Consider the following 12,815-nt stretch of genomic DNA (forward strand, 5'->3'; position numbering starts at 1 on the left):
TGATATTATTTTTTGAGCATTTTGAAAATATTAAAATAGGCTACCATTCTCTGAAGTCTCTTGTTACAAATGACATGGTGATATTTTTTCAGGCCATTCAAATACAAATGACAGAATAGTAATTGAAATATGTTCTTTAAATCAAAAATTACTTTTCTTTTTCTGTCATCATTCTTTATTTCTACAGCCGTGGCCAAAAGTTTAGGAGAATGACACACATATACATTTTCACAAAGTCTGCTACCTCAGTTTGTATGATGGCAATTTGCATATACTCCAGAATGTTATGAAGAGTGATCAGATGAATTGCAATTAATTGCAAAGTCCCTCTTTGCCATGCAAATGAACTGAATCCCCAAAAAACATTTCCACTGCATTTCAGCCCTGCCACAAAAGGACCAGCTGACATCATGTCAGTGATTCTCTCGTTAACACAGGTGTGAGTGTTGACGAGGACAAGGCTGGAGATCACTCTGTCATGCTGATTGAGTTCGAATAACAGACTGGAAGCTTCAAAAGGATGGTGGTGCTTGGAATCATTGTTCTTCCTCTGTCAGCCATGGTTACCTGCAAGGAAACACGTGCCATCATCATTGCTTTGCACAAAAAGGGCTTCACAGGCAAGGATATTGCTGCCAGTAAGATTGCACCTAAATCAACCATTTATCGGATCATCAAGAACTTCAAGGAGAGCGGTTCAATTATTGTGAAGAAGGCTTCAGGGCGCCCAAGAAAGTACAGCAAGTGCCAGGACCATCTCCTAAAGTTGATTCAGCTGCGGGATCGGGGCACCACCAGTACAGAGCTTGCTCAGGAATGGAAGCAGGCAGGTGTGAGTGCATCTGCATGCAGAGTGAGGCGAAGACTTTTGGAGGATGGCCTGGTGTCAAGAAGGGCAGCAAAGAAGCCACTTCTCTCCAGGAAAAACATCAGGGACAGACTGATATTCTGCAAAAGGTACAGGGATTGGACTGCTGAGGACTGGGGTAAAGTCATTTTCTCTGATGAATCCCATTTCCGATTGTTTGGGGCATCTGGAAAAAAGCTTGTCCGGAGAAGACAAGGTGAGTGCAACGGTCGGAAAGTCGGAGCTCTTGAAAGATGCCAGAGTTTCAGACTTGGAATTCCGAGTTGCATGACTGTTCAAAAGTTTTTTCCCCAGTTGTATAGAGTTTATCAAATTGACGAATACATATATATATCAGTCCTGTGTCATGCCAACAGTAAAGCATCCTGAGACATTCATGTATGGGGTTGCTTCTCAGCCAAGGGAGAGGGCTCACTCACAATTTTGCCTAAGAACACAGCCATGAATAAAGAATGGTACCAACACATCCTCCGAGAACAACATCTCCCAACCATCCAGGAACAGTTTGGTGACGAACAATGCCTTTTCCAGCATGATGGAGCACCTTGCCATAAGGCAAAAGTGATAACCAAGTGGCTGAGGGAACAAAACATCAATATTTTGGGTCCATGGCCAGGAAATTCCCCAGACCTTAATCCCATTGAGAACTTGTGGTCAATCCTGAAGAGGCGGGTGGACAAACAAAAACCCACAAATTCTGACAAACTCCAAGCATTGATTATGCAAGAATGGGCTGCCATCAGTCAGGATGTGGCCCAGAAGTTAATTGACAGCATGCCAGGGCAGATTGCAGAGGTCTTGAAAAAGAAGGGCCAACACTGCAAATATTGACTCTTTGCATCAACTTCATGTAATTGTCAATTAAAGCCTTTGACACTTTTGAAATGCTTGTAATTATACTTTTTTTTGTCATTTAGCAGACGCTCTTATCCAGAGCGACTTACAGTAGTAGTGAATGCATACATTTCATTTTAATGCATTTTTTTTTTTTGTATACTTCAGTATTCCATAGTAACATCTGACAAAAATATCTAAAGACACTGAAGCAGCAAACTTAGTGAAAATGTATATTTGTGTCATTCTCAAAACTTTTGGCCACGACTGTACATTAGACATATAAAACATGTACTGATATAAATATCCATGCTGTATGTCTGTCAGGACTTGAAGGGTCGTATGCAGGAAGTCATGACCCAGGAAGTATCCGATGTGTTCAGTGACACCACCACCCCCATTAAACTACTGGCCGTGTCTGCGACTGCCCCCCTAGAGGCCCCGCACAGAGAGGAGGTACTGTCTGTCTTTCTGTTACATATACTGTCTGTCTCCTTGTCTGTGTGTATGTCTATATATGTATATTTCCTTTCTATAATGTTGTGTTGCGTTACGGTCAGTGTTTGTAGAGGCTAATTTGTGTGTGTGTTGCAGGTGTTTGAGGAGCGTGCTGGTAACTTTGAGGCCCATGCGGGTCGCCTGGGCGCAACAGCGGAGAAGGCGGCAGCCGTGGGATCAGCCAATAAGAACACAGTTGAGGGAATACAGGCTACCGTTAAGCACACCAGAGAACTCACTCCACAGGTGTGTGTGTGTGTGTGTGTCCACGGACTTAGTCTTTAGATTGACACAACAATGATGTTGATTATGAGTGTGTGTTCAGGTGACCTCCGCAGCTCGTATCCTGTTGAAGAATCCAGGTAACCAGGCGGCCTACGAACACTTTGACACCATGAAGAACCAGTGGATTGACAATGTAGAGAAACTCACTGGTAACACACACACACACACACACACACACACACACACACACACACACACACACACACACACACACACACACACACACACACACACACACACACACACACACACACACACACACACACACACACACACGCACGCATATGCAACCACACACACACACACGTGGACACACACCCAAAGATTTCTGAAGGCTGTGTACTGTATGTTTCACTCTTCCTCATGTCTCTTTGTGTGTGTGTCTGTATACGTGTCTGTCTGTGTGCTTACATGCGTGTGTGTGCAGGTCTGGTGGATGAAGCCATAGACACCAAGTCTTTGCTGGATGCGTCTGAAGAGGCGATAAAGAAGGACATCGATAAGTGTCGTGTCGCCATAGCGAATGTACAGCCGCAGATGCTAGTTGCTGGGGCGACCAGCATAGCTCGGCGAGCCAATCGCGTACTACTGGTAGCGAAGAGAGAGGTGGAGAACTCAGAGGACCCATGGTTCAGAGAAGCAGTGAAACGTGCATCAGATATACTCAGCCACACTATATCACCTATGGTTATAGACGCTAAGGCTGTGGCCGGAAATATACAGTACCCAGGTACTTACATGCACGCACACATATATGCCTTGTTTCTGTCACTTGTATGTACATAATTTGACTGAAATTCATGCCCATACCTCTCCCACTCAGCCCTTCAGAAGGCCTTTTTAGATTCTTGCCTCAGAATTCTGGCTGCTGTTGGGAAGGTCAGAGAAGCCTTCAGCCTCCCGGAACCAGACTTCCCCCCTCCACCCCCAGACCTAGACAAGCTACACGTGAGTACAAACAAACACACACGCAGTGTTACACAAACTCTTGAACTGTTTCAGCGTCAGGCATTGTTAATTAAAACAAGAAAAACAATGCTATCTGGGGCTTACATCTCTCCGTCCGTCCAACCGTCTTTCTGTCCGTCCGTCTGTCCCCTCCAGGTGAGTGATCAGGAGCAGGCCCCCCCTAAGCCCCCCCTACCAGAGGGAGAGGTGCCCCCGCCCCGCCCCCCGCCTCCAGAGGAGAAAGAGAGAGACAAAGATGAAGACTTTCCAGAGCAGAAGGCAGGAGAGCTGCTCAGTGAGCCCATGATGGTGGCTGCTAGGCAACTACACGACGAGGCACGCAAGTGGTCCAGCAAGGTCAGCGCACACACACACACACACACACACACACACACACACACACACACACACACACACACACACACACACACACACACACACACACACACACACACACACACACACACACACACAATACATACACTGCTCTGGTGTTAGGGTGCTAGCCATTAGCTTTAGTGCAGCTGTAAGTATGTGCTAGTGTGTATGTGTGTTAGTGCAGGTGTTCATGCATTTCCCAGACAGGAGTAGACCTACTGTATAGGGTGTAGCTGTGCTAGTAGGCCCTACCAGTAGTATTACTGTGGTAATGCAGTCTTAGTTCCAGTGGTAATGTAATCTTATTACCAGTGGTAATGTGATTGTACAGGGTTTAGTACAGAGTTTTACTGCAGCTACTGTATTCATATCTACAGAGGAAGGATTGGTTATGACAAATAGGAGAGTTATTGAGGGGTTATGGTTATGATATAGGAGACATGTGGAGTGGTTGGGTATGACAGACGCGGTTCTCTGATGTCCTGTGTATCTCTACTCTGAGTTGTGCAATAAAGGGATTTCTCCAACACGACTGTGTTGCTGAAATATGAAGATCTGGGAGCTGATTCCAATTTCAGACGAAAACTGGAAACTGTCATCTGAGAAAGGTGTCTGCATGCTGTGTCTCTAATCTAACCTTCCAACAAGAGTAGGGTTGCAAAATTCCCTTAACTTTACCAAAAATTCCAAAAATTCTCAGATTTTCCAGAAATTGTAGGATTCTGTATTTCTTGCTTATTCCTTTCTGATTCCGGGAATCTTCCAACCAGGATTTCTGGAAAACCTGGGAATTTTGGGAAAGTTACGGGAATTGTTTAACCCTAAACAGGAGGACTAGAACAGAACAGTCTTACAGAGTCTGGACAAAAACACAATTCTCTCTCTGTCAGAGTCAATATTGGTTTGGTTTCTGTCTACTACACAACATTGAAACAATTATAGAATAGTTTTGTACCTGCCTGTACCTGTATCTAAATGAACACTGTAGCCCAGGCTGACTCCCTCTCCCCCTACCACAGCTCTCCTCATTGCTACCTGCCTAGCCCAACTCTTCCTTCCCCTCCTCTCTCCTCCCTGATAGAACTGTCTGCCTCTTCTCCTCTCTTCTTTCTGTTCTCCCCCAGTGGTAGTATCGCTTTTTTCCCTCCATCCTCTCATTCCTCCTCCTCCGACTGTAGACTTCCTCTTGTCCTTCTCTCCATTCAGTGCGTCATACAAACGCTATACTTTCTACATGCTGCCTTCCCTCCCCTCTTATCACTCTCCTCACCCCTATCCCTCCTACTCCTCTCCCCTCCTCCCCTCACCCACCCCCAGCCTGAGGAAGAGGAGGGTGTAGAGGTAGATGATGAAGACGAGTTTACTGACGGTGAGGATGACTATGAGCCAGAGCTGTTGATGATGCCATCTAACGGCAATGCCGTAAATCAACCCATCCTAGCCGCCGCACAATCGCTTCATCAGGAGGCGCGCAAGTGGTCCAGCAAGGTACTGGCCACTGCATCCCCTCTGCATCCTGCTGTTGAAAAAGTAACTTACTGTTACTATGGGAACAAGTAATTTACTGTTACTATGGGAACTTGTAATTTACTGGGATTACGTTTTCAGAAAGGTGTAGACTACGTCCTGACTGCATCCCATCTGCACCGTTACTATGGAAACTCTCGGCTCTGCATCCTGCTGTAACCATGGGGACATCCAATCAGCTATGGCTGCTGCATTACTCCTGGACACTTAGTTGACACACAGTTGTGTTTACATTGTGTTGTTGGGGTTATGTTAAGGTTGCCTGTGAGGATTGTTGTTGGAATGGCACCTTTGTTGCACCTGCTGGATAAACTGATACTAGCTTCTCAAGTCCCTCCCTTGGGAAACTAAGTGGTTTAGAGGAGGAGCCAGTCGCTCTGACTCTGCCTTTGTCCAACCTGTGAAGCCAAGGATGACAGTTTCTCAATACTTTCTGGGTGATGTAGTGTTCCTAGCTGCCTGCTGTTGGTAGGATGACACTTCTTGCTTTGCCTGATGATAAATATTAACCTCCACCTGACCATCATGACATGGTATAACCTATCGGCGCTGTATGTGAGTGTGTGTGCGCGTGCATGCCTGAGTGTTGTAAAACATTCTAAATCAAGCTCAAGAAAACTAACTTTTGGACTACACATTTTCATTACACATGATCGTCAACCATTGAAGATCAATGTCTGAGAACATAAATGTATGAAATACTATTAACACAGAGGCATGGAGATGTGGAACGTGAAACACGTCAGATGCATTCAGGAGTACCCCACCCATCCACAATACTAACTCCCTCTTTCCCATTGTCCCTCCCCCCAATCTCCCCCATCACACTAACCCCTCTCCCCTTCCGCCTTCCTCCACAGGGAAATGACATCATTGCGGCGGCCAAGAGGATGGCGTTGCTGATGGCTGAGATGTCCCGGTTGGTACGCGGCGGCAGCGGTAATAAGCGGGCTATGATCCAGTGTGCTAAAGACATTGCCAAAGCCTCGGATGAGGTCACCAGGCTGGCCAAAGAGGTGGCCAAGCAGTGTACTGACCGACGCATCAGAACCAACCTGCTGCAGGTACACATACACAAGCACGCACATACAAACACGCATCTGCACGCACACTCACTCAGGGGGTCTACTGTAACATGCTGTTTATGTGTCCAGGTGTGTGAGCGTATCCCCACCATCAGTACTCAGCTGAAGATCCTGTCAACAGTCAAAGCCACCATGCTGGGACGAACCAACATCAGCGAGGAGGAGTCTGAACAGGTGAGAGAGAAAATTAAGAAAAAAAATCCTCAGCAATCTACACACAATACCTCATACTGACAAAACGAAAATAGGTTTTTCCATTTTTTTTTAAATGTATAAAACAGAAATACCTTATTTACATAAGTATTCAGACCGTTTGCTATGAAACCTGAAATTGAGCTCAGGTGCATCCTGTTTCCATTGATCATCCTTTGATGTTTCTACAACTTGATTGGAGTCCACCTGTGGAATATTAAATTGATTGGATATGATTTGGAAAGGCACACACACTGTCTATACAAGGTTCCACAGTTGACAGTGCATGTCAGAGCAAAAACCAAACCATGAATGAATTGAATTGTCCGTAGAGCTCCAAGACAGGACTGTGTCGAGGCACAGATCTGGGGAAGAGTACCAAAGAATGTATGCAGCATTTAAGGTCCCCAAAAACACAATGGCCTCCATCATTCTTAAATGGAAGAAGTTTGGAACCACCAAGACTCTTCCGAGAGCTGGCCGCCCGGCCAAACTGAGCAATCGGGGGAGAAGGACCTTGGTCAGGGAGGTGACCAAGAACCCGATGGTCACTCTGACAGTGCTCTAGAGTTCCTCTGTGGAGATGGGAGAACCTTCCAGAAGGACAACTATCTCTGCAACACTCCACCAATCAGGCCGGAAGCCACTCCTTAGTAAAAGGCAAATGACAGCCCGCTTGGAGTTTGCCAAATGCAACCTAAAGACTCTCAGACCATGACAAACAAGATTATCTGGTCTGATGTAACCAATATTCAACTCTTTAGCCTGAATGCCAAGCATTATGTCTGGAGGAAACCTGGCACCATCCCTACGGTGAAGCATGGTGGTGGCAGCATCATGCTGTGGGGATGTTTTTCGGCGGAAGGGACTGGGAGACTAGTCAGGATCGAAGGAGATATGAACAGAGCAAAGTACTGAGAGATCCTTGATGAAAACCTGCTCCAGAGCGTTCATGATGTCAGACTGGGGAGGAAAGTTCACCTTCCAACAGGACAACGAGACAATGTAGGACTGGCTTCGGGACAAGTCGCTGAATGTCCTTGAGTGGACCAGCCAGAGCCCGGACTTGAACACCGATCGAACATCTGCAGAGAACTCCCCAAATACATACCCAAGACTCAAGGCTGTAATTGCTGCTTCAACAAAGTATTGAGTAAAGGGTCTGAATACTTATATAAGTGATATTAAAATATATATATATATATATATATATAAATGAGCAAAAATGTCTAAAAACCTATTTTTGCTATGTAATTATGGGGTATTGTGTATAGAGGATAAAAACAATTTAATCAATATTAGAATAAGGCTGTAACCTAACAAAATGTGGAAAAAGTCAAGGGGTCTGAATACTTTCTGAAGGCACTGTATATATTTTCAAACCTGTTTCAACTCCCTTGCTCCCCCAAAGGCTACAGTGTTTAACCTATCTCTCGCTCTCTCCCTCCAACATCCAGGCTACAGAGATGCTGGTCCATAATGCCCAGAACCTGATGCAGTCAGTCAAGGAGACCGTGAGAGAGGCCGAGGCTGCTTCAATCAAGATCCGCACCGATGCAGGCTTCACCCTACGCTGGGTCCGTAAGACCCCCTGGTACCAGTAACACACACTGGTGCCAACACACACAAACAAACAGGTGTAGTTTTACGGCATACTCTGTATGTATAGTTAGGTGTACTCTACTAACAACATCCCTGTTGAAATAAGTTTGAGTTGTTAGCTCCAAAGTTCAATTTATCCATTACCATGTTATTATGTAGGACAACAGCTTTAATATATCTTTTTTAGTATGTTGGATTTCAAGAGTTTTTTAGCATGAAGAGTTTTATATTTTCTAACCGTGGTGACTTTTTTTACCTGTCCCATTCTAAATGAATGTCAACGGCACACTTCAACCACTGGTACCCAATGAGTGGGTCCTAAATGGCACCCTATTCCCTATATAGCGCACTACTTTTGACTACAGCCCTATGGGCCCTGATCAAAAGTAGAGCACTACATAGGGAATTGCATGTGACGTACAGTGACAGCTTTGTTTGTATGATGTATGATGCTAATATGATATGAAGTGAGTGATATACTATTTATTGACTTCTGGAAGCTGTCAGGCTGGCGTGTTGGTTGGTGCTCAAGGGATGCTTCCTGTGTTTTTACGGAATTTTATTTGACATGTCACAAACACCACCAAAGACTTTGTTTTACACTACTGTATATGAACATACACTACCGTTGGACAGTTTGGGGTCACTTAGAAATGTCCTTATTTTTTTAAAGAAAAGCTAATTTTTGTCCATTAAAATAACATGAAATTGATCAGAAATACAGTGTAGACATTGTTAATGTTTTAAATGACTATTGTAGCTGAAAAACAACCGTTTATTTATTTTTTATGGAATATTTACATAGGCGTAGAGGGCCATTATCAGAAACCATCACTCCCGTGTTCCAATGGCATGTTGTGTTAGCTAATCCAAGTTTATCATTTTAAAAAGGCTAATTGATCATTAGAAAACCCTTTTGCAATTATGTAAGCACAGCTGAAAACTGTTGTGCTGATTAAAGAAGCAATAAAACTAGCCTTCATTAGACTAGTTGAGTATCTGGAGCATCAGCACGTGTGGGTTTGATTACAGGCTCAAAATGGCTAGAAACAAAGAACTTTCTTCTGAAACTCGTCAGTCTTATTGCTTAAGGCCAGACTTAAGGCCAGTTGTATTACTTCTTTAAATCAGCACAACAGTTTTCAGCTGTGCTAACATAATTGCAATTATACTGATCAATTAGCCTTTTAAAATGATAAACTTGGAATAGCTAACACAATGTGCCATTGGAACACGGGAGTGATGGTTGCTGATAATGGGCCTCTGTACACCTATGTAGATATTCCACAAAAACAAAAATCGTCCGTTTCCAACTACAATAGTCATTTACAACATTTAAGTGTCTACACTGTATTTCTGATCCATGTGATGTTATTTTAATGGATGAAAAAAGTGATTTTCTTTCAAAAACGAGATTTCTAAGTGACTCCAAACTTTTGAACAATAGTGTATATACAAAAGTATTTGGACACCCCTTCAAATTAGTGGGTTCGGTTATTTCAGCCACACCCGTTGCTGGCAGGTGTATAAAATCGAGCACACAATCATGCAATCTCCGGAGACAAACAATGGCAGTAGAATGGCCTTACTAAAGAGATCAGTGATTTTCAACGTGGCACCGTCATAGGATGCCACCTTTCCAACAAGTCAGTTCACAAATATCTGCCCTGCTAGAGCTGCCACGGTCAACAGTAATTGCTGCTATTGTGAAGTGGAAACATCTAGGAGCAACAAAGGCTCAACGGTGAAGTGGTAGGCCACACAAGCTCACAGAACGGTAACACCGAGTGCAGAAGCGCGTATAAATTGTCTGTCCTTGGTTGCAACACTCACTACCGAGTTCTAAACTTCCTCTGGAAGCATCGTCAGCACAATAACTGTTCGTCGGGAGCTTCATGAAATGGGTTTCCATGGCCGAGCAGCCACACACAAGCCTAAGATCACCATATGCAAGGCCAAGTGTCGGCTGGAGTGGTGTAAAGCTTTCAGCCATTGGACTCTGGAGCAGTGGAAACGCGTTATCTGGAGTGATGAATCACGCTTCACCATCTGGCAGTCTGATGGCCAAATCTGGGTTTGGTGTTTCCAAAGAAAAAGCTACATGCGCCAAATGCATAGTATCAACTGTAAAGATTGGTGGAGGAGGAATAATGGTCTGGGGATGTTTTTGAAGGTTTGGGCTAGGCCCCTTAATTCCAGTGAAGGGAAGTCTTAACGCTACAGTATTCGAATGAATGGAAGCAATGACATTGTAGACAATTCTGTGCTTCCAACTTTGTGGCAACAGTTTGGAGAAGGCCCTTTCCTGTTTCAGCATGACAATGCTCCCATGCACAAAGCGAGGTCTATACAGAAATGGTCTGTCGAGATCGGTGTGGAAGAACTTGACCCCATCGGACACCTTTGGGATGAATTGGAACGCCAACTGTGAGCCAGGCCTAATCACCCAACATCAGTGCCCGACCTCACTCATGCTCTTGCGGCTGAATGGAAGCAAGTCCCCGCAGCAATGTTCCAACATCTAGAGGAAAGCCTTCCCAGAAGAGTGGTGGCTGTTATAGCAGCAAAGGGGGGACCAACTCCATATTAATGCCCATGATTTTGGAATGAGATGTTTGATGGGCAGGTGTCCATATACTTTTGGTCATGTAGTGTATGATAGGACTTTCTGACAACCTTAAAAGCACAATTAATGCAGATGTAAAGATGAAGTTAGAAAACACAATGTACTCAAGTTTATTAGAACTTTGTTTTCTGGAGTTCAAAAACACAATGAAATAAGATTGTTTTGCAGTGTGATTGTGACGCTGATTAGATTATTATTTTCTGTATGTTCCATGTAACAGTTGAACTGTTAGTTTGGTACTTTTTCATGAGTGAACACTAAAGCCAATCTTTACAGTTACACATCCCGTCCACCTGCTCTATCAGTGTGAGTGTGTTTGTCTGTGATATATGTTTATTAGTGTGTGTGTGTGTTTGCGCATGCGAGTATTGGTATTAAGCTGTAATGGTTAAGGCCGGTAAAGCACCACAGTACTAGTTAGGGTAAAGCAGCCTACTAGTTGGGTTTAAGGCTGTCAATACTGTGGTTTATGCTGGTACAGTCCAGGTGGCAGTTCTAAAAATGTTGAATTTTATTTTTAGCCAGCTAACTTTACAAAATTGCTTGAAATAACTTCATGTTTTTGAGAAATGTGACTGTTTATTAAAGTTTGGTGGCTAACTTGATAGTCCCGCTTTCTGGAATACCCCACTTGTTAACAAGCTTTATTTATGCTATTATGGTTACATATTGAGCATGTAGTCACTGAGCCCCCTGTCCATGTTTAGGTGCAGTGTGAAGGTGTGTTCACACGGTTAGGGTTATTTATTCTGTGAATGTACAGTGGGGGAAAAAAGTATTTGATCCCCTGCTGATTTTGTACGTTTGCCCACTGACAAAGAAAGGATCAGTCTATAATTTTAATGGTAGGTTTATTTGAACAGTGAGAGACAGAATAACAACAAAAATATCCAGAAAAACGCATGTCAGAAATGGTATAAATTGATTTGTATTTTAATGAGGGAAATAAGTATTTGACCCCCTCTCAATCAGAAAGATTTCTGGCTCCCAGGTGTCTTTTATACAGGTAACGAGCTGAGATTAAGAGCACACTCATAAAGGGAGTGCTCCTAACCGCAGCTTTCTACCTGTAAAAAAGACACCTGTCCACAGAAGCAATCAATCAATCAGATTCCAAACTCTCCACCATGGCCAAGACCAAAGAGCTCTCCAAGGATGTCAGGGACAAGATTGTAGACCTACACAAGGCTGGAATGGGCTACAAGACCATCGCCAAGCAGCTTGGTGAGAAGGTGACAACATTTGGTGCGATTATTCGCAAATGGAAGAAACACTAAAGAACTGTCAATATCCCTCGGCCTGGGGCTCCATGCAAGATCTCACTTCGTGGAGTTGCAATGATCATGAGAACGATGAGGAATCAGCCAGGAACTACACGGGAGGATCTTGTCAATGATCTCAAGGCAGCTGGGACCATAGTCACCAAGAAAACAATTGGTAACACACTACGCCGTGAAGGACTGAAATGCTGCAGCACCCTCAAGGTCCCCCTGCTCAAGAATACATTACATTTTACATTTACATTACATTTAAGTCATTTAGCAGACGCTCTTATCCAGAGCGACTTACAAATTGGTGCATTCACCTTATGATATCCAGTGGAACAACCACTTTACAATAGTGCATCTAAATCTTTTAAGGGGGGGGGTTAGAAGGATTACTTTATCCTATCCTAGGTATTCCTTAAAGAGGTGGGGTTTCAGGTGTCTCCGGAAGGTGGTGATTGACTCCGCTGTCCTGGCGTCATGAGGGAGCTTGTTCCACCATTGGGGTGCCAGAGCAGCGAACAGTTTTGACTGGGCTGAGCGGGAACTGTGCTTCCTCAGAGGTAGGGGGGCCAGCAGGCCAGAGGTGGATGAATGCAGTGCCCTTGTTTGGGTGTAGGGCCTGATCAGAGCCTGAAGGTATGGAGGTGCCGTTCCCTTCACAGCTCCGTAGGCAATCACCATGGTCTTGTAGCGGATGCGAGCTT

At 44.3% G+C, this 12,815-nt stretch overlaps 1 protein-coding gene across 5 annotated transcripts in view; it reads left to right on the forward strand.

Annotated features, from left to right (window-relative positions):
* Positions 1–8,908, forward strand: part of LOC106604178 (vinculin) — a 44,989-nt gene extending 36,081 nt beyond the window's left edge. For 2 of the 5 annotated variants that reach the window (XM_014198596.2, XM_014198597.2), the window contains 10 exons: positions 2,030–2,158; positions 2,297–2,446; positions 2,526–2,634; positions 2,913–3,215; positions 3,309–3,433; positions 3,590–3,790; positions 5,129–5,299; positions 6,199–6,402; positions 6,493–6,597; positions 8,073–8,908. In XM_014198596.2, coding sequence (XP_014054071.1) covers positions 2,030–2,158; positions 2,297–2,446; positions 2,526–2,634; positions 2,913–3,215; positions 3,309–3,433; positions 3,590–3,790; positions 5,129–5,299; positions 6,199–6,402; positions 6,493–6,597; positions 8,073–8,219 — 1,644 coding nt within the window. In that variant the 3' untranslated portion in view covers positions 8,220–8,908. Of the gene's footprint in view, positions 1–2,029; positions 2,159–2,296; positions 2,447–2,525; positions 2,635–2,912; positions 3,216–3,308; positions 3,434–3,589; positions 3,791–5,128; positions 5,300–5,419; positions 5,512–6,198; positions 6,403–6,492; positions 6,598–8,072 lie in introns of those variants that run through there. The other 3 variants (XM_014198598.2, XM_014198599.2, XM_014198600.2) reach the window with 2 other exon arrangements.
* The last annotated feature ends 3,907 nt before the right edge of the window (positions 8,909–12,815 follow it).

Source organism: Salmo salar, chromosome ssa01 (genome assembly GCF_905237065.1).
Source record: "Salmo salar chromosome ssa01, Ssal_v3.1, whole genome shotgun sequence".
NCBI lineage: Eukaryota > Metazoa > Chordata > Actinopteri > Salmoniformes > Salmonidae > Salmo > Salmo salar.